Genomic DNA, 24,062 nt, shown 5'->3' with positions numbered 1-24,062 from the left:
AATGGGGATATGAATTACCTGTAGATTAAGAAGCATATTATAACGGATACAGACGCAATCTAGGAATGACAATGGTATCACGGGAGATCACGAGTTAAAAGTCGGAGAGGATATCCTTGATGACACTCCAGTATTCCTTGTCAACGCGAGGTTCGATCTCCTCTTTTGTCAGCCAGGCAAAGTCCTTGATTTTCTGGCCGTCGATGGTGGCCTGGCCAGCCATGATGTGGGCTTTATAGAAGAAGACGTAGTCCTGGGAGACTACAAGTAAGCAAGTGGGGAAGGATAACTATGTTCTGAAAGACGTACGTGTGGGTTTTCGGGAGTGGGTTTTTGAGCCTTGGGCTTGTAAACTCCAATAGGGTTCCTGCTGACGATCCAGGTGTCCATTCGGTCACCAGCTTCAGCATAGAGGTCTCTTTGGGCAGCCTAATAGCAATATTAGAATTTGCAATGCAGCGTCCATCAGACAGACAGCGCGTACCTGGTGCAAGAACTCATTCTTCTCCAAACCTCCCTGGGGGAAACGCCAAACCTGTTTCCCATTCTCCTCCGCCAGCAACAAGAGATACAAATTCCTCTGCCCCTTCCTATCCAAGCTCTTCACATCATTGCTGATGTCCGAAGGGTGTTCCCTAGGCGCCAATTCCTCACCCTCGCCCTCCTGCTGAGCCAATTGCTCAACGGCAGCCCTATCCGCGGCCAACTTCTCCGGGTCCGTATCCTCAGGCGGAACAAAGCTCTCTCCAAATGCTATCTTCTCCCGCTCCCTATCCTCCATGTTGAACCTAGTCTGGAGCAGGGACCCCTGCTTGAAGTAAAACTCATGAGGGAAGGGGTTTGACAGAGCGCGGCGTATACGTTGTTGGTACGAGTAGAAAGCGGTCTCGAAGGGTGCCGGCGTCCGTGTAAGGATAGGAGAGCGGTTCAAAATGACTGCGGTGGAGATGCAGGGTCGGGTCGCAGACTTGGGTTTTACAGCCTGTGTCGAAGTCGACGCCGAGGAAGCTGCTGCTGCTGGCGCTTCAGTCGCAAAAGCGCGGTGTAGGGCGCCTGAAAAAGGAGTCATTGTCGTGTGACGCGTGCGAGTGTAGTGAGACATACTTTTGGGACATGCCCCGGCGTACTTCAAGGCATTCCTGGACAACATTGAGTTGGGGATAGCGGTGACAACGAAACCAGGCGCAGAAATTATGACAGCCCACCCGAAAACGAGTCGGGCCGCGACAGATCCGCTGAGGTCAGGTGACCTTGACGGGTCCTAATTCGTCCTGATCGCGGTCGCTGCTGGTGCGATTCAGCAAACGACCATGGCCGTAGCTCTCGTCTCAAATTCTTATCTCGACGACACCTCAAACAAGATTCGTGCAAAGCCTGTACCATGGGAGGTCAGTCCTTCAGTGGTCTGAATACCCACCATACCAACAGAGAGTCCACAGGGGTACCAACGAGCCGACTTGGTTACTGCAGAGGAATTGGCCCTCATCAAGCGCGTAGACCGCCAGTCCAGGGCGAAGACTGAAGCGGTCCTGCTGTCTGAAGGGCCTGCGTACGCCTTGCTGTATCTTTCGTTGCTCAAGAAGCTGCAGCGAATAGATACAATGCAATGTCTTCTTGTCCTCATAGCCGATGCATTATCCGGTATGTCACATTCGTCTGTGGGCTAATTGGACTGCATTTATAGCTCGGTAATCGCAGAACATGAAGAGCGCATTCCACTGTTTACCCGAACGCAACAAACCGATCCAGATCTTCCGTACTCGCCCCTCCTTAGGTGCGCTCACCGACCCCGGACGATGACGCCTACTGATCCCGCTTAGAGCCTTGGATACAACGGACGAATTCGCCCAATTGAAAGCAGCCCAAGTGCTCACTATCATTCTGAGGCGAGTAATATCTGTCCCAACCGAATGCCTCCACCAACCTTATCCCCAGTGCCCCATCCACCGCTCTTCCATTGCGCCAACTGCAGCCTTTCATCAATACTTTGTCCGCGCTTATTAAAAGCCCGTCAACCAACAAGCGCGATGTTGGAGTTCAATGTCTCGAATCCCTCCTCGCCCGACCAGAGTTTAGACAGATAGTATGGGAAACCCCTGGCCTGGTTCAAGCGTGCGTTCTCCTTCCCTTCCATCCACCATGGTCGCTGGACTCAACAGACATCAGACTCGTCGATGCTTTGAAGAATAACCCAGGACCACAGATGAGCTACCAAGTCGGGTTCTGCATATGGCTACTTTCATTCGAGACTAACATCGCCGAAGAAATCAACAAGTGCGCTGTCCTCAGCCAATCGACTGTACATCCTCTGATGATTCTCCAGGAAGTATGACATAATCGCTGAACTTATTACAGTCGCTCAGACTGCGGTGAAGGAGAAGGTCATTCGAGTTATCGTGGCGACCTTCAGGGTGCGTCTACACGTTTTCTCCACTTGCTCTCGCTCATTTAGCATTAGAACCTTATCGTGAAAGCGCCCGCTGCCAACCTCCCTGCGATGCTGGTATGCCAGCTATTGCCGTTCTCCAAGAATCTTGTTGCACGCAAATGGACCGATGAGGATATCGTCGAGGACGTCAAGTTCCTCAAAGAAGAACTCACAAACCGCTTCCAAAGCCTAACGTCAGTCCCCGAGTTCGATCAGATTTTTCCCATTTTAATCCAGGACGTGCAGGACATGGGATGAGTACACATCTGAACTTGCTTCCGGCCACTTGTCGTGGACGCCAGTGCACCAATCAGACGAATTCTGGAAGGAGAACGCCACCAAATTGAATGAGAAGGGTCATGAACAGCTCAAGTAGGATTCGTACTTTTGCCAAATCTAACCTGCTAACAATATCACCCAGGGTCCTGATCAACTTGCTCAAGGAATCCAATGATCCAGTGGTACTCGCCGTGGCCTGCCATGATATAGGGCAATATGTGAAGTACTATGAGAGAGGGAAGAAGTAAGGAACTCCGTCTTCTCAATGTCGTCACTGGCTTATCCGTCTCCAGGATTGTGAACGATTTGGGGGGCAAGAACAGAGTAATGAGCTTGATGACGCACAAGGACCCGGATGTCCGCTACAGAGCTTTGCTGTCTGTTCAACAACTGGTCAGCCAGCCTTGGATTTCCGCGTAGAGCAGAAACGGACTGCTTCATTACATGTAAATAATATTGTTGATCCAATCATGACTCTAGGCATCATCCAAACTATGCATTGAGATAGTAGTTCTCTACGAAGGCACCCAAACCTCTCCAATAACATCGTATTCTTTGAGAGTCTGTATTCTCGTTGGTTTCCACCTCGGCTCTTCTCCCTCAGTCTCCGTGGTGTCCTCCACCAGCAATATCCGCAGCCCACCGATCGTGACGAATCCTCGCCTAACAGGGACAAATGTCAACTGAAACTCTTGGACAGCAGGATTATTCGCTGTCCCTTCCTCGCCTGAGGATAGCGTAATGGGCGGTAGGAACACAGCCGAGGCGCCAGTAGCAATTACCCCATCCGAAAGTGGCCGAAGTTCGTCGTAGCCCTCAAAGTAGGGGATAGGTAGAATCGGGTTGCTGTGTTGCGCTCCCGCACCCCCAGGCGTGTCGTGCCCTTCCCCTATCGGACTGTCAACAAGAGGCGATTTGGCCGCATTAGCTACGTCCAATATCTTCTGGTGAGCAAGCGCATAGTTGAAAGGTGTGGCCGCCCCCGATTGAGGCGTCGCAAACCCAGACGAAGGTGCCCTGGGACTCATCATGTCCATACTCCCGGCCGCTTGAGGGTGTGCCTGAGGTTGAGCGGTCAAGGGCTGCTGTTGAATAGCCTTTGGTGGCCTCAAATGCTGCACCGCAAACACCAACTTCCTCTTCCCCACATCCGGATTCCTCGTAACCACAAGACCAAACGTAACGGCGAACGGTTTCTCCACCACGATATCCTTCCTTGGCAAATACTTCACAATCAAACTGACCTCCACGTCCGTTACATGGGGGAAACCGTGTCCACCAGCGGGCATTGTCGCCGTCGAAGGGGATTGTGGCCGGATAGGTTGTCCACCCATGGATTGGGGTCGATTGGGAGACTGGAAGGCTGGAGACCCAGGTCGCTGAGCTGATACAGGCGGAGACATGGGCCTCGATTGTTGAGGCGATTGAGGTCTCGAGATCGACCCACCCGCCACCGCACGCTTGAGATAGGAAGGAACAGCTGAAACAGGTTGTTGCTGCTGGGGCTGCGGGAATGGGATACGTCGCGTAAGCATAGAGGTTAACAGACGTCCCGGTTCGCCATAAGAAGACCTCCACGATATGTCCAATCTTCCCAGCGGTATGATACTCCCTGGCGGGAGAGCGGGTGGAGCCACGGTCGTAGATTTGGGCGTCAAGATGTAGACATATTGACGAGTATCCTGTGGTTGCATCGTCGCAAAGCTTCCCGAAAACACTGGTCCATTAATATCGTCCACATCGAAGCCCTCGGCGCACTCGAATCGCATCTTCTCGAAGAACATCGAGGCTGGCGTCAAATTCTGGATGTGGACTTCGAGGAACAACTTGTCGCGCTCGTCTAGAGATAGCGAAGCCGAGGGTGACTTGCTGGTGTGGACTTTGGTCTTCACAGATAAGGGATTCGTGACCTGCACCAAACCATAAGAGACGAGGGGGAGAACGTGATCAAATGCAACACACCGCGAACTTGTAGAACTTCCTAAAGGTCAACAGGCTGGGATCACTCGCATCCTCAGCAGCACCGGGAACTGGCCTTGCGCTCGGAGGTAGCCTATACGTGACAGTGCACGCGAGAACATGCTGTCCGAGTTCCTTGATCTCATGGTGCACGATCGTCTCCAGGCTGTCCCCCGCTTCCAACATCTTGGTCGGGCCAGTTTCATCAAGTTCAGAGAGGGTCACCTTGGTTGTGACAGTCTGCATCTCCACCTTGATTTGCTTGACCTCGACAGCGGAGGTGGCTTCATTGTTGACGCAGAGGCAGCTGGAGAAGGTTTCGCCGAGTTGGATGGACCCAAAGGAAGCTGGAAGGGTGAGGAGTTCTGAGGCGTGTGTTAGATCGCGTAGCGTCTTTGGATGACCAGGGAGTGGAGAAGAGCCTTGCAGGGATAGGATCGATGCCGAAGAATGTGCCTTGAGACGACGTTTTAGTTCAATAATATCATCAGAATTGACAAAAGAGCCTACGGAGAACGAAGGGGAGCTAGAGTAGAATGGCTGCCATGCAGTTGCGAGCTCTGGTCTCTGAATCGCCGTTCGAATTCAATTCTTTCCAGACTAGAAACTTGTAGCTGCTCACAGAGACTCGCATAACCTTGAGCGACAGCAAATGGGTAGGTCCGTCGCTGGCCATGATGTCGATGGTCGTGGTTCAGAACAAAGCACAATACGTGATGCCCAAGTCGCTGTTGTCCATCCAACAGTCGAGATATATTACCAAAACTAATGTAGCAAGGGCGGGGCGAGGGAAGAGAGACATGTTGAAGCTAAACTACTTACTACCATGGGCAAAATCGTCACTAGATACAGGGTTTTCAGCCCCTACTTTAAGCGCGTCCGTGTGTCAGTACCTAATATATATACTGCGTGCTAACTTCAAGTCAGGAATGGTACTACACTAAAAGGTCGGCCTTGAGCCAGACATCATCACCGCAAAGCCCTGGTTGAGACAGACAGTAACTACATTCACCAATGCAGGAAAATGGACCGCATGGTTCATAAACGTATAGTAAACAAGACGAGAACGAGAACGAATTCCATAAGCTCAAAAAAGGCACTTCCTCCACATCGGAGTCTCCTCTTCTGGACCGGGAGAGGTTGGTTAATCAACATACACAGACGACAGAAACGATGGCATATATGAAATCGATGGTTTTTGTATTGATTGACCAATTAACGCTTGGCTCCAGCCCTTCGGGTAGGCAGCTTTTTGATCTGACGACCAGCGGCAGGAGCAGGTGCAGCTCCAATGGTGAACAGTGTGCCACCGGACGATGTCGAGGGTGCCAATTGAGCGGGAGGGTTGAAAGGAGACGAGGGTGCCGCGGTAGCCCCAAAGGCTCCGTTCGTGGCTGTCCCGAACCCACCAGTTGCAGGCAATCCACTGTTAGACCCGGCAGGGGAAGCAGGCTGCGAGCCAAAGGTGAATGGTGTAGAAGAGGATGTCGCAGGGAGAGGTGCCGCAAAGGAGAATGGAGAGGGTTGGTTGAAGGTCGAAGGACTGCTCGGGGCGGAGGTCGGTTGAGATGGTGCAAAAGGATTCGGAGCGGCTGCAGCACCGGTTCCAAAGGAGAAGGGCGCAGCTGTCGAAGTGGGAGTGCTCGTTGCTCCAAAACTGAAAGACCCTGTCGTGTTGGGTCGCGCGGGCTCACCACCCGTAGATTTGGACGGCCCAAAACTGAAGGGAGAAGCGGTGGTCGTTGGGGTACTGGCAGGTGTTCCAAACGAGAATGGTTTGGGCTCCTCTGGTTTCGCAGAGGATGCGAAGGGATTCGAGGCGGTTGTAGCGCCAAAAGAGAATGGTGTAGCCGACGTTGGGGCGGGAGAAGGTGCTCCAGACGTGGAGCCACCAAACAGAGTAGATGATCCGTTGGCTGACTGACCAAATGAGAAGCTCAATGTTGGCTTGGAAGCTCCGTTAGCTTGCATTTCACGCGTGGGACTCTCTTCCATCCTGAACTCTTGTTCGTTATTCTTTGGCGTTGTAGGACGCTGGATGGGCGGTGCAGCCGCAGGTGCGCCGAATGTGAATGGCTTGTCCGCAGCTGGGGCTGGGCTGGGAGCTGAAGAACCAAACGTAAACGGAACCGGCGAAGGCGACGCTGCTGGTGCATCGGTTTTGAATGAGAACCCATTGGTAGTCGGATGGGTGGGCGGGGTGCTGGGAGCAGCCCCAAAGGTGAAGGGAGAAGCCTTTGGCGCTGTATCCTTCGCAGGCGCACCAAATGAGAACGGACTCGAGCTCGATGATGGGAGGGTCGGTTTGGGTGCCTCGAGAGCGCCGCTTCCGAACAAAGGTTTGGGAGCTTCGGCGGGTGCACCCCCAAACAAGGACTTGGGCGGTTCAGCGGGCGCGGTGGCACCGAACAGTGGCTTAGGCGGTTCGGTGGAGGTCGCGCCAAACAGAGGCTTAGGAGGGTCAGCCGCAGAAGTCCCAAATAACGGCTTGGCCGGCTCAGCGGAAGTGGACGAGGCTGTTGTAGACGATGCTGCAGAGGAGCCAAAAGAGAACGACGTCGATGCCGGTGGCGCAGCCGGCTCCTGTGACTTGAAACCGTCGAACGGCTTGGAGGCAGTAGAACCAAAGAAGTTGGGTACTGAAGAAGATTCTGGCTTCGCCTCACTGGATGGCGGCTGTGATTGCTGTGTCGTTGGTGCCGGAGGCTGCGTGCCGAAAAGCGGTTTGGATGGCTCTACTGCCGGGGCAGACGGGGTCTCGGCCGTGGTTGGCGCGGCTGCCGCGGTCTCCGTTTGCTTGCCGAAGGAAAATCCTCCGGTAGTAGCGGTAGCTTCAGGTTTCGCAAAGGAGAACGCTGTCGCCGCTGCTGGTTGAGTGGTAGCAGGTGCCCCGAACGAGAAACCTGAGGTAGTCGGCGGTGTGACCTGGATTTCAGGAGCTGCGCTCTCCTTCTTGCTGTCGCCTTCCCAGAAGGGGTTTTCTTTGTCTTTCACCGGACCTGGAGCCTGACTTGAAGATTGTGCAACATTAAAGACAGACGTGGAACTTGAAGAGGGTGTACCAAAGGTGAGAGGAGGCGTCGAGGGAACCTCGAGTGGCTTAGACAAGAGGGCAGATTTTGCAAAGAAATTGGGCACTCCGGCGGGTGTTGTCGGTGGTTCTTTGGTCGGTTCACTGGATCCCAGAGGTGGGGCATCAGCCAAGGAACGAGGTGCAAATGAAGGCACCGTTGACGGTTCCGCCGGTCGTTCTGAGGAGAGTGTCGAACCCTCGGCATTCTCCTTGCGAGATTGTGAACTCTCTGCTTTGGAGGGTTCGGGGACTGGGGCAGGCTTGGCAAAGGAGAAAGGCAGAGAACTAATCGGAGGTTCCTTGGCATTGGTCAAGTCTTGCTCAAGAGGCTTAGTCTGGGTCATCGATTGAGTGATATGTAGGTAAGACGAATCTTTCAAGAGGGAACTTACATCAGGCTTCGCAAAAGTGAACCCGGCAGGGATGTTGAAGACGGGCATCTTATTGGCTGCTTCTTCGAGGGCAGCACGCTCCTTTCTCCTGGCTTCCTCTTCCGGATCCATAGAATCATCCTCCTCTTCGTAAACAGCGGAGAACTTGAGGCGGCTCCGGGCAGCTGGGCGAGGAATGTGGTTCCGCGAAGTCTTAGTACGACCAACACGAAGAGATGACGATGGCAAAGAGGTGCCGGCAGTGGCTGCAGCGAACCAATCGGTCGGTGCGTTGGAGGTCTGCGCCGGCTGCGGTGCGACTTCCGGCTTCGACTCCTTCTCCATATCCTCATCCTTGGTCCCAGCTTCCCTTTCTCGGACGTCTGCGTCGTCTTCCTCTTTCTTCCTCTTAGCCAGTAATTTCTTCATCCCACCAGAGCCAGCGTAAGGTTTAGCATCATTACGATGAGGGGACTTGACCCGCTTCTTCTTGCCAGATTTTTCAGATCGACGATCGTCATGCATGAGAACGAGCTGAGAAGTGCGTCGAGACTTGAACATCGATGGGATATCCGAGGAGCTGGAGGCGATCGGGTTGTTGGCTGAGCGGAGACGAGTAGGAATAAGAGGCGTTTTGTAGACATCTAATTCATACAGTGCCTTCTCTGCCGGAGCTTGAGGAGCCGGAGCTGGCTCTAATCATTGGTTGGAAAATGTCAAAAGCCAAGCGGGGAAAAAGGCTTACGATGATTAGCGTCTGGCTGAACAGTGTTCCCAAAGAGGAGTGAGCTATGTTGCCTGCCAGGAGATCGCGCCTGGAGCGGGCTTGAGTACAAACCAAAAAGAAGTGGAAAAAAATGTTAACGCACAGATCTCACTGATTCGACCAATGTTCCAAGCGTCGTCGATGGTTTCGGTTCCTCCTGAATCGGGCGAGGCGGGCGGACAAAGGTAGGATTCAAAGAGAGAGTGCTTATTGGCGGGGGCTCAGACAGCTCACGGGGTTGCGGTTGGGGGGTGAGGGAGGTTCGCATGCGGAAGGACGGACGTGCAGTAAGCGATCCTGCGGGGACAGAGAGCTCACGAGTGTTGGATGCTTGGCCGGATTCCATGACCACGTCAGGGATAGAGGCATCTCTGGAGATATAAAGCTGGCTCAAAGGCGGGTCCATCGACATGGTGCGACCAATGCGAGGAGGCGACAGTGTCGATCGCGAAACATTGCGCCTGGAATTACGGGGTGGCTCTAAGATATTTGCTGAAGTCGAGGAAGAACGAGCGAGTGGTGGTGCAGGGGTTCTGCGCTTCACACGAAGGGGGACGAAAGCAGACGAAGGGGGATCATTATATGCCGTTGGTGCGACCGTCTTGGGCGGACTGTTGAGCCTCATGCGCTTCGTACGTGTCGCATTATCGCCATCGTCTGTAGTGCCGGACTCTGAGACGGGTTCAAGCCGCCTGCGCTTGCCTGTGGAGTCCGAGCTGTCGTCGTGTTCTGAGCCGGCCAGCCAAGTTAAAGGGGCGGCTACGATATTCTTGATGGTCCCCAGCAACGAGCCTTGCCGGGTAATCTTCGATGGCTGGTTGGTGGTGGACGCCATCTGGGACGATGAGCACGAAGAAAACCAAACGACGAGGAGACGACGAAAACAAGCGAACGCGCCACACACATGTTTGAGCGTGTTTGTCACAACACTCTCAATTGGGCCAAGCGTCCAGTGGGCTTGTCAATTCCCTTTCATCCCATAATGGCCACTCGTCCGGGAGGATGGCTGCAGGGAAGGACAATTCGCAAGGCTTCGGGGATGCCCTCGGCGTCTACCACAAGGTCCTCGACACCCCAGACCGTCACCGCAACTCCCAATACCATCTATGGTGGCGGAGTCAAGGACCCCTCTGGTAGGACCGTCGAGTACTGGGTAAGTTACACGAGTCAAATCACTCAAACTACATTAACATTATTCAGGATATGGCAGACCAATGTCCAGTCTGTAGGAGTGACCGATATCTAAATCCCAAGCTCCGTCTGCTGGTCAGCTCGTGTTACCACAAAATGCACGACCTTTGCTATAACGCTGCCTTGAATCTAACATGTCTATCTGTAGGTGTGAATCGTGCATCGATAGGTTATTCACACTCGGTCCAGCACCGTGCCCTATCTGCAATAAAATATTACGGAAGTTGGCTTTCATGCCGCAGACCTTTGAAGACTTGACTGTCGAGAAAGAGGTTGCCGTTCGACGGCGCATAGCCAAAGAGTATGTCTTTCCAATGACGACCATTTGAAGGAGTTAATTTCAAACACCTTCCAGCTTTAACAAGAGAAGGGAGGATTTCCCGGACCTTCGCTCATATAATGACTATCTGGAAGAAGTGGAAGAGATCAGTGTGTACAACCTTCATGGCCCAGTGCGTCGTCCCGAATCCACTAATCAAACCCCAGCCTTCAACCTTATCAATGAAGTCGACATTCCTGAAACCGAAGCTCGCATAGCCAAATACAAGGCCGAGAATGCAGCAATCATCGAACTCAACCTGCAACGCGAGGAAGCTTATGCACGGGCGCTTCGCGAGCAAGAGGAATATGAACGGAGAGAGAAAGAGCAACGAGCACTCGAACTACGTCGCGCGGAAGAAGAGGAGCGGGAAGAAAAAGAGAAAGATAAACGGAGTATCATTGACAAGCTGGAGACAAGCGACAAGGATGCGAGCGAGCTGGTTGCAAAAGCCCGTGCATCTGCTCAGAAGCGAACGAACGCTAAAGCAGCGACAACCGGCTTCCGAAGCACTGCAGACTTGCTGAGAACTCGAGCAGCTCAGAGTACTGAGGTTCCTGACGTCCCGCACGTGCCAATACAGGACGACTACACCGCATACGAGGACATGTTTGTCCTCAAGCCCGTCTACAATGACTTCCTCGGCGATGCCGTCAGAAGAGACAGAGAAGGCATTATGAGGGCAGGAGGCTATATGCTTGAAGAGGCTTGGGAACGAGCAATACGAAGCGCGGTTGCCGGTCTGGAGGTGCCTCCATTGGTGGGTCTGGACGTCCCTGCCCCTCCAGCGTCTAAACTCGACTCCTCCGGCGATGTCATCATGACTTGAACCCGCAAGCTTTGCTTTCCATTAGACCCTGGATATACAGATGATATAGTGTACAAGTAGTGTAATGTATAAGTAATGTGGACAATGGATGGCATCCGTCAACATATTTTGGTGCTCGTGACGACCTTGCGACTTCGTATTTCGGAATCTGAAAGTGGTTCCGTCATTGGGAAGTACAGGATTTGATATTGCTTGTTTTTCCTGGACAAAGAATTGTTGAATTCCGTTGTCGACATCGAAAAGGTCCTACTCACCCAAGCTTCTTGGAGCCCAGTCGGAAATGTCTAACTATACCCTTATAATCGAAAGTCTTTCCCCCGGGGGTATTGCTTTTGGATGGACCTGAAAGTCCACTCTTGCTTCCTTCTGCCTTCTTGAGAGGAGAGTTGGATCCAGTGTAGATTATTTCGTCGTCGTCCCCTTGGACTGTAGATCCCACAATCACAACTTCGTCATCCTCGAACTTACAAGAACGCTGTCTCTTTGGATTCGGTGAGCTGACTTCCAGATTCATCTTTCGTTTGTTGTTCTCCTTGTCATTATCGTCGGAAGCCGACTTATGGAGGCTTAAGGCCATCTCGCGAATTTCTTTAGGCAGACACCTGCCACTGCGTTAGAGAAACTAGAGGAAAACACACTGTTCACTCACGTTCCGCTATCAAAGGCCAGAAGATTGACCTCTCCCTGTCGATTAACTTCATATCCGACAATGGATCGAGAGTGGCCGGCATGCTGGAGAATAATCGGAGGTTTATCCGTGACCGTGACAGGGTTAGTGGATACCAGGGCCTGAAATGCATTCCTGGATCCCTGGCCCGCGGATTCTGGAGGTGAGAAGTAATTCACGATCCAATCGATGACCATCTGGACTGGTAAAGAACAATTTGTCAGTTCTGAGCCGTATCGGCACGGAACCAGCGAGCTTACCGTTACTAGCATCCGTAAAATCGACCAATTCTGCACTTGACGGTTGTTAACAATAAGCATCGACAAGAAGGAATACACATACGGGATGCCTCTGGAAGAGAATGCAACCCATAAATCCGCTGTTCCTATCCATTTCCTCGTGCCCACCAAGTGCTTAAGTTGAGCCTTTCCTTCAGTATCGAAACCTGAAATGGGATGAGATCAAGTTTACAGAGTTGGATGGTTACATCCCCACCCTTGTCCCATGCATCTTCTATCCACCCTTGGAGGTTCCGTACGCTCGGTGGTACCGGGTCGTCGAGAAGAGGAAAATACATCGGCTGAAATGGGTGAACCATCAAGCATGCGCAGGCCATCAAGAAGTTACGATATCTGAATCACAGCCGTTTCAACGCTTCCCCTCAAACTATTTGAACGCGAGACTCACCCACACCCCCAGGTCATGTCCCAGGCTTCGTGCTGGATGAATACAGTCTGGTTGAAGCACAAGACCGCTTTACGGATCTCCCCCCTCGAATGGCTGAGTAGTAAGGACCTCTTTAGAAGCGGTATGAGACCTAGGCGCGTCGGTATCAAAGACCTGAACCAGAAATAGAGGGGGAGGGTCGATACCAGGTGTATAGTTGGGAGGCGGCCTTCCTTCCTGGGATGGATACCAAAACACGTCATTTTCTTTAAAGAACTTTCTAGGTTTAGCCAGCCATCTCTTTGGTTTGGCGATCTTCGACGAAGTGCTGGTTGACGTCGAGGGCGAAGTTGGCGAGGGCGAAGCGGCGATTCCAGATAACTCCCCTTCTTCAAAGTGTTGCTCGTAATGGAGTTGTCGTAGCTGTACAGTAAGTTCCTTCAAGTCGTCATGGCATATCTCGCATCGTATCGAGTTTGTCATCGATGCCACAGCCCAGAGGACTCGAGCCCGCTGTCGTACTCGATGACCACAAAGTGTTCAGGGTGAAGGGGCGACTAAAAACGCCGAAGCGCTAAAGTAATTAAGTCCACGTGACATCATCATCAATTCCCAGCTCGAGCGCACGCGCGTCGCCGCTGACGGTCGCCAGATTCTTTCAGCCCACCATGTCCAGATCCTACGACCGCGGTGAGTTTTCCTGAAATCGACGTGTAGGAAGGTCGATGGCTGACGAGGACATCCACAGCCCTTACCGTTTTCTCCCCCGATGGTCATTTGTTCCAGGTCAATACCAGTATTGCCAGTCGAGATGCACCAAAGTGAATGTATATGTTGCAGGTTGAATATGCACTAGAAGCTGTTAGGAAGGGAACTTGCGCTGTGAGTATATCTGAGACTATTGCTCTGCATCGCCTGATATGTCATCCTCTAGGTCGGTGTGCGCGGGAAAGATGTAGTAGTCCTCGGAGTCGAGAAGAAGTCGGTTTTGCAACTTCAAGACCCCAGGACAGTACGCAAAGTTGTCATGTTGGACGATCACATTTGCCTGGCATTTGCGGGTGAGCCTCATTGTACAAGGACCATCGCTCCCCCTTCTTACCAGTAATCGCCAGGACTCACCGCCGACGGACGTGTTCTAATCGACAAGGCACGGATAGAGTGCCAGAGCCACCGTTTGACTGTAGAAGACCCCGTTACCGTCGAATATATTACTAGGTATATTGCTGGAATCCAACAGGTACTTGATTGGTTTATCTACCCGAATCCTTTGTTCGCTCACCTCTGTGCAGAAATACACCCAATCCGGTGGTGTTCGACCATTCGGAATCTCCACTTTGATCGTAGGATTCGACCCCAACGATAACAAACCCCGCCTCTACCAAACCGAGCCCAGTGGAATCTACAGCGCGTGGAAGGTTGGTTTCCGGCGCTTATAACCTCCCTGACATTGTTTGACGCCCTGTTACAGGCAAACGCTATTGGCCGATCTTCAAAAACTGTGCGCGAATTCCTGGAGAAGAACCACAAAGACGATCTTTCACGGGAAGAGACCATTAAGCTGACAGTGAAGAGCCTGTTGGAGGTTGTGCAAACTGGAGCCAAGAACATTGAAATCAGCGTGATGGAGAGCTATGGCAAGATCACGGTGTGTGCTTTCATGTGTCTCTTGTGAATACCTTACTCACTTGTACACAGACCCTTGAGTTATCTGAAATTGAAGCTATCGTGTCGGAGATCGAGAAGGAAAAGGAGGCCGGTGAGTTGTTGGTGTACATCCCTCGTCCATCGCAAACGCTCATAGCTCCTTCCAGAGGCCGAAAGGAAACGTTCAAGGCTTGCAGCAACTGCTGCGGGTCAAGCTGCTATGGCTCAACGGGCCTCGGAGACATCATCATGATCAACTTTGAACTTAGCATGTACAATAGCAATAGCCATAAATACCATATCTTTTCCTCTGGGTGCCCCTATTTCGCTTAGTCACGGTCGATCATCAGACACGTCGCGACTCCGGTTCAGATGTTCTTACAAGACTTTGTTCGCGTATTGCGTCTCTCTATATCCCTTTAATGACTTCCTCTACGAGCTCGCGAACGGGCACGTCTCTCAGACATGTTATCCAAGCAGAGATCCTCTCTGTCACCAGTACGATGCGCAGGAACTCGAGATGGGCCTCATCGACAGTTGTCATAGGCCATCGAGGCCATCCTAGGGAACTAGGATCCGACTTGGGACTTCGGCTATCCTCTCCTGCAGCTCCAGTCCACCAATCTGGAAGAGGAAGCAAGGAGGCAGAGCTTATGGCCAACTTTGTCGAGCTTCAGAGGACGATCCAAAATATACCTGGTACGATCTCGTATTCGCGGTTGGCGCTGTTCTGATATCTTACACAACGGAACAGATGTTGCAGTCCTTGACCTCGGGACGCTGTTAGCACCATTCCTCGCCATCATAAGGTCACCTCTCTCGACTGGTCCCATCACTTCTTCAGCGCTATCCGCCTTGCATTCGTTCTTCGTCTGTGGAATTATCCGGCCAGACGCTTCAGAACATCTCAATGTCGTGTTGGCAGAACTCAGCAACACCATCTCGCATTGCCGATTTGAAGCTAGCGACTCATCTGGTGACGAAGTGGTCCTCTTGAAACTTATGACTGTCATCGAAGACTTTATCTGCAATCCTGTGGGCGGGAGTTTGGGGGATGTCGAGGTATGCGAGTTGTTGGAGGCTGTCCTGACGACTTGCTGCCAGCCCCGATTGAGTGGTGTGTCAAGCTCAACTGCGGTCAAATGCAACGTGTCTTGACTGCGCAACAGGTACCTTGCGACGTTCCGCAGAGAACACGATGCACAATTTAGTGAGGACAGTATTCAGAAAGCTAAACCAGCTGGACCCGGAGACGGAGGAAGCAAAGCTGAAATCTGATGAGGCCGAAACCGAAGGAGAACTCAAAATGACAGTTCAGTCAAGTACGGAAGCAGTACAAGAAACGCAGACAGAAGAACCCGTCGAGGGCTCCCCCGAGGCAACGAACGCTTCCGAAGCACCGGCTTCGGAACAGGATCAAGGCCAGGAAAATCAACCACAGCAGCAACCAGAGCAGCCAAGCTCTACTACAGTACCCCAGGAAGAAGAGGAGCCTACTTCTGCCGTCTCATTTGGAAAGAAACCTGAATGTAAGTCTTATTATTGAAGCGTGTTCACGATGCTAATGACCCTAGACGGCCTTCCTTCCCTCATCGAGCTCTTGCGAGTCATCATCAATGTTCTCGACCCAACCGCACAACAACACACAGACTCCATACGTCTCATTGCCCTCGGTATTCTGAACGCTGCCTTCGACGAGGCAGGGTGCACAATTTCCAAGTTCCCCTCGTTGCGTGTCCTAATCACCGACCCTGGTTGCAAATATCTTTTCCAACTTGCCCGTTCCGAGAATAACGCCATTCTCCATCTCTCTCTCAGGACTATATTCACCATCCTTGACTGCATGAAGAAGGATCTCAAGTTGCAACAAGAGCTGCTGTTGACTTTCACCATTGACCGTCTATATCTTCCTCCCGCCAGGCTTCAAGTACCTGCTAGAAGAGGCGCCACTTCTTCCCCTCGCCCGGGAACCCCATCCATTGCTACGCCTCCCCTTGGTCCCTCTGACGAAAAGGCAGACACCCCTCGACGCGTACCTCCAGCTCGAGGCGAGATCCGCGACTACATCCTGGAAACCCTTAGCCACCTTGTGCATCAACCCAACTTCATGGTCGACATTTACGCCAACTATGACTGCGATACCAACTGCGAGAACCTCTTCGAGAAATTGATCGAATTCTTAACGAAGGTGAGTGGATACGACACTCATGAGTCATGTATTCCAACCTTCTAACGGCATTCAGGCTGTATACCCAGCGCAAGGTTTAACGAGCCTTGAAAGTCAACGGAATACGCAATACCTGTGCCTGGAAATGCTCCTCGCCTTCGTTAACGACATGGCCAACCGCGCCAATGCTGTAGGTCGAGTTGTTCCCTTGCTTGGAAGGGTGGCGCTGACCTTCACTTCTTCAGCCCGCTGAATCCGAGTCTCCTGTGCGCATACTCTGGGAATGACTCTTGGCCACGTCCTAACCAATTTGTCTAGAATACCGACGCTATCCACTCATTGCTTCAAGCTAAATCTCGCAAGGAACTCATTTCCGCAGGTGCCACCAAATTCAACACGAAACCCAAGACCGGTGTCGCCTTCTTAGAGGAGAACGGGTTCATCTATCAAGACCTTTCGCCGGAGGTATCCAAGCCCCAAAGTCTTGCCAAATTCCTCAAATCTTGCGGAAGGCTGGACAAGAGAGTCTTAGGGGGCTATATCTCCAAGCCGGACAACATTGAACTTTTGAAAGCGTTCATCGGGCTTTTCGATTTTAAAGGAGTAAGGCGAGCAAACATGCAAGTGCTACTGAGGACTTACCCCATCATTTAGAAAGACGTGGCCGATGCGTTGCGGGACATGTTGGAGGCGTTCCGTCTTCCCGGAGAATCTCAGCAGATCAGCAGAATTACAGAGGTATTCTCCTCTATTTACTTTGCCACTGGACCTGGTGTGTAGCACTGAATCTCTTCGTGAACTCATAACTGATGGATTAAACAGAGGAGATCAAATCGGAAGATGCCTGCTACGTCTTGGCGTACTCTGTGATCATGCTCAACACCGACCTTCACAATGCACAAGTCCGAGTAAGCACCCCAACCTCATTCTTAATGCCTACCTCTCTTCATGCTTTCCTTTAGAAACGAATGTCCGTTGAGGACTACAAGAAGAACTTGCGTGGTGTCAACGAGAAAACCGATTTCTCTTCCGAATATCTGGTAAGGTCTATCGCGGGTCTCTTGCGTTGCAATGTTACTGACACGCCCATAGACAAAGATTTACGAATCCATCAAGAAGGAAGAAATCGTCATGCCCGAAGAACACAGTGGCCAAGTTGGGTTCGAGTACGCTTGGAAAGAACTCTTGACACGGTCACGACAAGCAGGTTTGTTTGTTTCATACTTTCATCGACCTGAATGCACTGAACCATCCTGGCTACAGGCGATTTCGTCCAATACAACACTTCTGTCTTCGACGTCGAGATGTTCAAAGCCGTTTGGAAGCCCGTCATTTCAGCCATTGCTTATGCTTTTATCACCTTCGACGATGATTACATTATCCAACGCGCTGTTGCTGGATTTAGGCAATGTGCCACCTTGGCTGGACGGTTCAACCTCCCTGACGTCTTCGACTTTGTGGTCATCTCTTTGTCACAGGCAACTGGACTCTTGTCCGAGTCACTCCCGGCCCAAGTTCCGAACTATCCTATCGTCGAGGTTGAGGGCCAATCTGTCACAGTGTCTAAACTCTCGGTCGAGTTTGGAACCAATTTCAAGGGACAGTTGGCAGCTGTGGTCTTGTTCAACATCGTGAATGGCAATGGGAACGCTCTTCGGGAGGGGTGGACTCAGGTGAGGACACTTCATGATCTCGACGCTGCACATGCCATTTATCCTCCGCCTAGATTTTCGAAATGTTCCAAAACCTTTTCCTTCACTCTCTCCTCCCAACCCGCATGCTACAAATGGAGGATTTCCTGGGTGGCTTTACCATGATCCCCTTGAGAGGGAGTCAACCACAGCCCGCTCAGTCGCGGGGCGACGGTGGTTTACTCTCGACATTGTCGTCGTATCTCATGACGCCCTACAGTAGCAGTGAAGCTCAGGTCCCTGATGCAACTGACGCGGACGTCGAAAACACATTGTGCACTATCGACTGCATCACGTCTTGTCGATTGGACGAATTCTACAGTCAGATTACGTATGTGTTTCTGTTTCTTTCGGCTCGTTTAGAAAATCAACTTACTCGCATTTCGCTCAGCCAAATCGACTCGGATGCTATGGTCGCCGCTGTCCGGGCTCTCGAGGCTTTGGCCCATGAGCGAACCGTTGCCAAGCTCAGGCTCCACTCCGAAGATAACTTGACAGCGCTCGACGACCCTCCCTACAAGCTTCCGTATGACCCTGCATCAGTCTTCCTACTTGAGACTATGGCAAGCATAGCTTGTCAGGCCCCGCAGTTTATCGAAGAACTTTGGCCAGTTATCTTCGAGCACATATCCGCCCTCTTATCATCTGCTGCACAGTACAGCATTCTTCTGATTGAGCGTGCTGTAGTCTGTCTCTTGCGACTGTGCCAAATTCTCGCATATAACGTGCGTTTCCGTCTATTCTTTTTTCCCGACCGTTGCTTACAAGTACTACAGCCATCCCTTAGAGATCAGATTTACGTCTCTCTTGACCTCTTGGCTCGCATCCACCCGAGCGTGTCGAGCTCAGTTGGAGATCAAGTTGTAGCAGGGCTCATTGTAATCATGCAGAAGCACCCTAACATCGTTCGGTAAGCCTTAACTGTTATCTCATCTTGGTCCAGAGTTGATTGATACGCCTACAGCTCTCAGACCGAGTGGAATCTTGTGTTCGCTCTCCTTCGCAACATGCTCTCACATCCTGAAGCAGCAAGGCTAACCTTCGAACTCACCTCTAATTTGGCTGGAGAAGGACCTGACGCTGATGTCTCTTTGGACAACTTTGCCGGCCTTGTCACGATCCTCGATGACTTTGCCTCAGCGGCTGGTGCTTTGGTAGAGGCTCATACTCGACAATCACGAAGGCGTGTGGAACCCCTCACTGCAGCCAAGTATGCGATACTTCGCCTTCTATCTTGCCTTCTCTGGGTCCTAATGTGATTCCGTGTTTGATAGCTCGGTACCCGTTGAAAGGGGAAAGAAATCTGTCGAATACATTGCAGCTATGCTGAAGAGGCTACCAGAGCTGTTGACTCAAGCTCAGGTGGCTCCTCCTGAAGGTGATTTCTTCTGTCCATTTGATATTGGTTAGCTTTGTTGACTTCCCCCATCCAGCATGGAAACACTTCACACTTCCACTTCTTTCCTCACTTGCCCGCCAATCTGTCAACGCCTCTCGCGAAATCCGCCACGTCGCTATCAGTCAACTACAACGCATCCTCCTCGGGCCAGCCCTCGACCCCGGTACCACTGACCAAAGTCAAGTCGAAGACGTATTCAACCGTGTTGTCTTCCCTCTCATCGACGACTTGCTGAAGCCCCAGGTGTATCAACGTGACCCACAAGGAATGTCAGAGACTCGGCTGCGAGCATCTGCTCTCTTGTGCAAGTCGTTCATGCATTTGGAGGTGAGGGAGGAGAAGATGCGAACCGATTTCCGGCTGCTCTGGATTCAGATTCTGGATCTATTGGATCGACTTATGATCGCTGGTCGTGATGACCAACTTGTAAGTTTCTGGTTGTCTTTGTTCCCCCGAGTTGTGTGATTGAGACTGCTCTCCTGCAGAATGAAGCAGTCCCAGAATCGCTGAAGAATGTGTTGCTCGTCATGAACGCGGTTGGAATCCTCGTTCCCCCAGCTCCTGAAGGTGAAGAGCAAGATCAACTCCGCAAGACTCTCTGGACTGCCACGCACGAACGCCTGGAAAGGTTCCTTCCTGGTTTCCTTCAAAGTGTTATTGCTCCTCCACAAGCTCCCATCCCTTAGTCGTTCTTAATTCACTGTAGTCTACCCTAAAGGTTCTACCCGGGTTCTACTGTTTATTCGACACCTGTACATATCACCTTGCTATCATTCCTTATCACCAAAACTTCATCTTGGATGTTCTGCCGGATTTTACACTGTCAGTTGACCGGTCGAACCTTCGGTCGGTGATTATGGTGTGCCACTAACCTCACACGGACCAAGACTCCACCAAGAATGAGAATGGGTGCAATCGTGTACGCGAGGAATCGCACGATCCATGCCGCATTACGCTCACCCCATAATGACCATGCGCCGCCGAAATGGGCAGTCAACAGCATCAGCGGGAACAGGATGTATCCTGACAGTCTGAAGTATCCCCCTGTCAGCCCTCTCGAGCAACGAGAGGAAAGCCAAGTGCCACAATCACCTGTGATACTTCCAAAGCGATTTCGCTTTGGCTCCTCCTCCAAAGAGCTTTCCATCGAACCAAACGCTTCCAGCACCGAGGATAATCTGGCCAAACATCCACAGCAGGCACAAGCCCCCGAACGTCTACATGCAAGCCGTGGGTCGACTGTTCAATGAAGGGAAACACATGAACGTTGAACTTACACCGTGCCAAGTGGTGTAATGTTCTGCACCTCTCAGGTTCTTGTTATGCCATACCGCCCACGTCCCAACGAGGATAGCAGGGAACCCGAGTAAAAACACGGCGAACTGATGCCTATTCAAGCCCGCCGCTTTGGCTTTCGGGTTGGCTTGAGAAGTCGGTTGCAGAGTCAGTATCCCTGGAAAGCATATGAAGTCAGTCACCTCTTATTCCACTTCATTTCGCCCGCAGCTAGCTAATCCTAGAAAAGACGAGCGAGGAGGAAAAAAACCGGAGCAACCAATTAGGCGCCCGCCGGGATGAAAGTGGACTCTCACCATACGTGAACAACACTAATGAAAGGGTTTGTAAGAGAGGGTGGAGGGCAAACCAGCCTAGAGAAGTGGGGTTATTGGTCAAGACGATGAACCAGGTTATCGCCGCCAGGATCTATATGTTAACTCGTATGAGCGAGCTTCCTCGCGGAGATCGGGAAGACAACACGTACGCCAACAGCACACTACAATTTCCAGGGTCGTTGATTTAGCAATGGACTTGACAACTATAGAGGTCCACCTACAAGAGCAGCAATCCCCGCTATACCGTCCAAATTTCGTTCACCCTTCTCTGTGACTCGCATATCCGCTTGTTCGCTTGCGCCGGCCGTCGAGATGCTGGAAGTGGTAGTGGTTACAGGAAGAAGAGCTTCCTGGGACTCGGATTCGAGACTTTCTTGATGTGTCCGAAGCTTGCTGTCTCTTCCTTCCGACATACAAGCGAAGCCCGCGATCTTTCTCTGTGGGGAACAGGACCCTTTAGACTTGTAGCGCAAGGTACTTACGAGCAGTGGGAAGGGGGGTTTAGGAAATCAAGAGACGGGGATTGGTCGACCTCACGGCTTTGTATCCGCGGAAAGTGTCGTCATCCCTTGTCGTTTACTAAGACGGGCGCTCAAATTAGCTTCGCCTATGGGGACGCAACGCCGCTAGGCATCGGTTACCACCACGAACACTGATTCATAAGTCAGGCTACCACCACGAGCTTGCACTTACAAGGCAACATAACGATGTATTCCCATTTCGCCGTTTGATAAGTTACGGAACGTACGTTACAGATTGAAATCGTGACAAGCAGGGGTAACCAAAACGTCTGGTCAGATGAAAGGAGTATGTATTCAAGTTAGCGAGAAAGCATCAACCCATGCATGAGGTATGAAAGCAGAATTAAGAAAGCTATGGTTAGGGAATTAAGGTATAGCCGGGAGCAAAAAGAGAAGGGAAGACTAGGACTAAGTAGTTGGTTGACCCAAAAGTAAGACTAATATCAGTGTCGAAGAGATTGAATGGAGTGGATTGAAATGTTAGATGGGAGCCGAAGAAAGAGAAAAGAGATATCGCTACTAAATAAAGGAATACCGTCGTCATCCATCTTCATGGTTATCAGAAAGTCGGGTCGATGCACAGATTATCAAACAGTAGGCCAGACACCTTCAGCCTTCCACTTGTCAACGATCTCCTTTATGGCATCGTGACTAAACTCGGGTCTCTTCAGCGAGTATCCCAATGTGTCCTTGAGCTTTCCGTTGGTAAAGCCGAGGGTATGCTTTTCGAGAGCGTACTTGTCCATGTACGCGGTCAACGGGGTGTGCACAATCGGAGGATTGTTCTCTGTGAGCATCTTTGTCCATCCGCCGACGTGTTCCTCGTTGATATCATCGACGGCATCGGTGATCTACAGGCATAATTAGGATAGCAATTCTCCGATAAGTTGACTTGACACGTCACCTTGAACACAGTGCTCTCAACCAGACTGAGGAATTCGAACGTGGTGCCGAAGAACGAAGTGACCGTCTGTCCCACGCTCAACAAGGTGTTGTTCGAATCATCGACAACATTGAAGAGAGGAGCGATGACCTTTTGGTCGTGAGGAACGATGTTCTCAAACTCCTTTATCTTCTTCTTGTCGTTGTGGAAGAGGATCTCTTCACCAGCAGCCTCATCGGCAGCCTTGCGGCCTAGTTTGGCCATCCACCCGGCGGCAGCCCATGCAGCACCAGCCACATCATCGACGTGGATGGTGTTGTTGGCGTGCTTTCCAGGGGACCACCTACGTATCCATCAGTTTCAACTGAATCAGCGGTAAAAAATCAGGACGTACAAGGATCGCATGGGTCTCTTGAGATACCCGTAGACCGCTGCAACGTTGATCGCAGTCGTGACTACGCGGGATTAATGACTAGCTCAGCTGAGATGGATATAAAGATTACATACTGATTCCATGAGTTGTGTATGGCCCATAGATGAAACCCAGGCGCAAGATGACGAGGTTGAGACTGCGAAGGGAATCAGTGAACCATCTCCCGGTCCTATGGGCTCCGGACGTACTCTTCGATCGCTCCCAAACCGCGCAAAGTCTCGTGCCACCAAGTGCCTGCAACCCCAGCAGGCTTTGCATCTTCCTTCTCGTCCTGGGGACCCTTGGACGAGGTTTCGTAAAACGATTGCTGGATCCTGACGTAGGCCTTGATCTTGCGTTTGGCGGCCTCCAACCCGAGCATCCTCGCAACGCAATACGTGGTGTTGTATTGAATCTAAATCGAGGCATGAGCATATCGGAGACCGTCCACCGCAAGCCAGACCACTCACCACCTCCGTTCGGTCATACCTGACCTCTCCAGTAAAGTCGAACACATAGTCGAATTCAGGTTGTCCAGCGTTGGGCTCAAACACCGACGAGATGGTCGCTACAAAGCAAACAAGGTTAGATATAAGGTTTGGGTTGTTCGTGCATGAGGGGATCACCGAGGATCGTATAATCCTCGCTGTGGGTGTGTTTCGATCAAGTAACTGACCTTGTACAGTCAAGTTGGCTTGTCGATACTCGACTTGGGCCTTTTCCAAGATCTTGGGGAACTCTGGCCCGATATAACTGTGAACAAGTCGGGTATTAGAATCGATGGTGATGTTCAAGGATTGTAGGGATCGCTAACGTTGTTGGGGGGTGAACCGAATACTTGTCGACTATCCTCAGGTGCTGTTTTGGACCAGTCGTTAAGGATGAACGGTTACGGTTGGGCCATTTGGGACGTACCGATACCAGAGGTTCGCCATCGAGCGGAACCAGCAAGGCGGCAAGTGCCCTTGAACAAGTATTCAATCCACCTGGGGAGCTCGATGAGTACAGGCCTTGTTCATGGTCGCCATGGGCGTAGCAACCTGAAGAAAAGACTTGCCAAAGATCAAGACAGATGGTTTTGCTTGAGAATCGGCCATGATAACTTTGGTGGACAATTAAAAAGGAAAGAAAAAGAAGAATAGCAAAAGGGAAGACCGAAGAACTAATAAAACAAGGGCCGC

At 51.5% G+C, this 24,062-nt stretch overlaps 10 protein-coding genes across 10 annotated transcripts; 4 read left to right on the top strand and 6 right to left on the bottom strand.

Moving 5' to 3' along the window:
• Positions 1-12: 12 nt before the first annotated feature.
• CC1G_05173 (mitochondrial 54S ribosomal protein YmL17/YmL30) lies at positions 13-1,150 on the bottom strand (the record flags this gene model as incomplete). The annotated part of the gene is made up of 4 exons (XM_001833421.2): positions 13-253; positions 310-429; positions 485-1,053; positions 1,105-1,150. 4 exons carry the CDS (start codon positions 1,148-1,150, stop codon positions 95-97), a joined length of 894 nt encoding a protein of 297 aa, XP_001833473.1. The 3' UTR covers positions 13-94.
• A 160-nt stretch (positions 1,151-1,310) lies between these two features.
• Positions 1,311-3,195, top strand: CC1G_05172 (MSTP042; the record flags this gene model as incomplete). Its single annotated transcript, XM_001833420.2, has 10 exons — positions 1,311-1,388; positions 1,440-1,641; positions 1,699-1,774; positions 1,936-2,112; positions 2,167-2,274; positions 2,324-2,411; positions 2,459-2,622; positions 2,675-2,800; positions 2,850-2,951; positions 3,001-3,195. The coding sequence occupies 10 exons, from the start codon at positions 1,311-1,313 to the stop codon at positions 3,125-3,127; spliced, it is 1,248 nt and encodes a 415-aa protein (XP_001833472.1). The 3' UTR covers positions 3,128-3,195.
• Positions 3,196-3,222: 27 nt separating this feature from the next.
• On the bottom strand, positions 3,223-5,342 carry CC1G_05171 (hypothetical protein; the record flags this gene model as incomplete). Its single annotated transcript, XM_001833419.2, has 3 exons — positions 3,223-4,617; positions 4,670-5,122; positions 5,289-5,342. 3 exons carry the CDS (start codon positions 5,340-5,342, stop codon positions 3,223-3,225), a joined length of 1,902 nt encoding a protein of 633 aa, XP_001833471.2.
• Positions 5,343-5,881: 539 nt separating this feature from the next.
• Positions 5,882-9,711, bottom strand: CC1G_05170 (hypothetical protein; the record flags this gene model as incomplete). Its single annotated transcript, XM_001833418.2, has 4 exons — positions 5,882-8,074; positions 8,132-8,805; positions 8,856-8,925; positions 8,980-9,711. 4 exons carry the CDS (start codon positions 9,709-9,711, stop codon positions 5,882-5,884), a joined length of 3,669 nt encoding a protein of 1,222 aa, XP_001833470.2.
• Positions 9,712-9,858: 147 nt separating this feature from the next.
• Positions 9,859-11,215, top strand: CC1G_05169 (transcription/repair factor TFIIH subunit Tfb3; the record flags this gene model as incomplete). Its single annotated transcript, XM_001833417.2, has 5 exons — positions 9,859-10,029; positions 10,077-10,101; positions 10,257-10,368; positions 10,423-10,496; positions 10,554-11,215. The coding sequence occupies 5 exons, from the start codon at positions 9,859-9,861 to the stop codon at positions 11,213-11,215; spliced, it is 1,044 nt and encodes a 347-aa protein (XP_001833469.2).
• A 98-nt stretch (positions 11,216-11,313) lies between these two features.
• Positions 11,314-13,031, bottom strand: CC1G_05168 (hypothetical protein; the record flags this gene model as incomplete). The annotated part of the gene is made up of 8 exons (XM_001833416.2): positions 11,314-11,416; positions 11,470-11,817; positions 11,865-12,084; positions 12,143-12,177; positions 12,225-12,327; positions 12,378-12,514; positions 12,570-12,616; positions 12,678-13,031. The coding sequence occupies 8 exons, from the start codon at positions 13,029-13,031 to the stop codon at positions 11,314-11,316; spliced, it is 1,347 nt and encodes a 448-aa protein (XP_001833468.2).
• A 185-nt stretch (positions 13,032-13,216) lies between these two features.
• On the top strand, positions 13,217-14,518 carry CC1G_05167 (proteasome subunit alpha type-7; the record flags this gene model as incomplete). The annotated part of the gene is made up of 9 exons (XM_001833415.2): positions 13,217-13,238; positions 13,297-13,344; positions 13,405-13,430; positions 13,483-13,609; positions 13,664-13,788; positions 13,841-13,966; positions 14,020-14,196; positions 14,247-14,307; positions 14,363-14,518. The coding sequence occupies 9 exons, from the start codon at positions 13,217-13,219 to the stop codon at positions 14,446-14,448; spliced, it is 798 nt and encodes a 265-aa protein (XP_001833467.2). The 3' UTR covers positions 14,449-14,518.
• A 99-nt stretch (positions 14,519-14,617) lies between these two features.
• On the top strand, positions 14,618-20,138 carry CC1G_05166 (Sec7 domain-containing protein; the record flags this gene model as incomplete). Its single annotated transcript, XM_001833414.2, has 18 exons — positions 14,618-14,894; positions 14,950-15,312; positions 15,365-15,724; positions 15,770-16,383; positions 16,439-16,552; positions 16,681-16,965; positions 17,017-17,134; positions 17,185-17,270; positions 17,325-17,402; positions 17,455-17,569; positions 17,626-18,035; positions 18,089-18,384; positions 18,445-18,778; positions 18,830-18,963; positions 19,018-19,263; positions 19,328-19,431; positions 19,487-19,878; positions 19,938-20,138. 18 exons carry the CDS (start codon positions 14,618-14,620, stop codon positions 20,136-20,138), a joined length of 4,527 nt encoding a protein of 1,508 aa, XP_001833466.2.
• A 94-nt stretch (positions 20,139-20,232) lies between these two features.
• On the bottom strand, positions 20,233-21,478 carry CC1G_05165 (hypothetical protein; the record flags this gene model as incomplete). Its single annotated transcript, XM_001833413.2, has 7 exons — positions 20,233-20,257; positions 20,325-20,483; positions 20,545-20,669; positions 20,730-20,905; positions 21,045-21,156; positions 21,215-21,226; positions 21,287-21,478. The coding sequence occupies 7 exons, from the start codon at positions 21,476-21,478 to the stop codon at positions 20,233-20,235; spliced, it is 801 nt and encodes a 266-aa protein (XP_001833465.2).
• Positions 21,479-22,173: 695 nt separating this feature from the next.
• On the bottom strand, positions 22,174-23,978 carry CC1G_05164 (hypothetical protein; the record flags this gene model as incomplete). The annotated part of the gene is made up of 10 exons (XM_001833412.2): positions 22,174-22,437; positions 22,491-22,812; positions 22,864-22,924; positions 22,977-23,038; positions 23,091-23,296; positions 23,352-23,449; positions 23,558-23,634; positions 23,696-23,726; positions 23,797-23,867; positions 23,935-23,978. 10 exons carry the CDS (start codon positions 23,976-23,978, stop codon positions 22,174-22,176), a joined length of 1,236 nt encoding a protein of 411 aa, XP_001833464.2.
• Positions 23,979-24,062: the final 84 nt, after the last annotated feature.

This window comes from Coprinopsis cinerea (assembly GCF_000182895.1).
Source record: "Coprinopsis cinerea okayama7#130 chromosome 2 map unlocalized cont3.2, whole genome shotgun sequence".
Lineage (NCBI taxonomy): Eukaryota > Fungi > Basidiomycota > Agaricomycetes > Agaricales > Psathyrellaceae > Coprinopsis > Coprinopsis cinerea.
The sequence above is the reverse complement of the archived record's forward strand: the minus strand, read 5'-3'. Positions and strand labels throughout refer to the sequence as shown.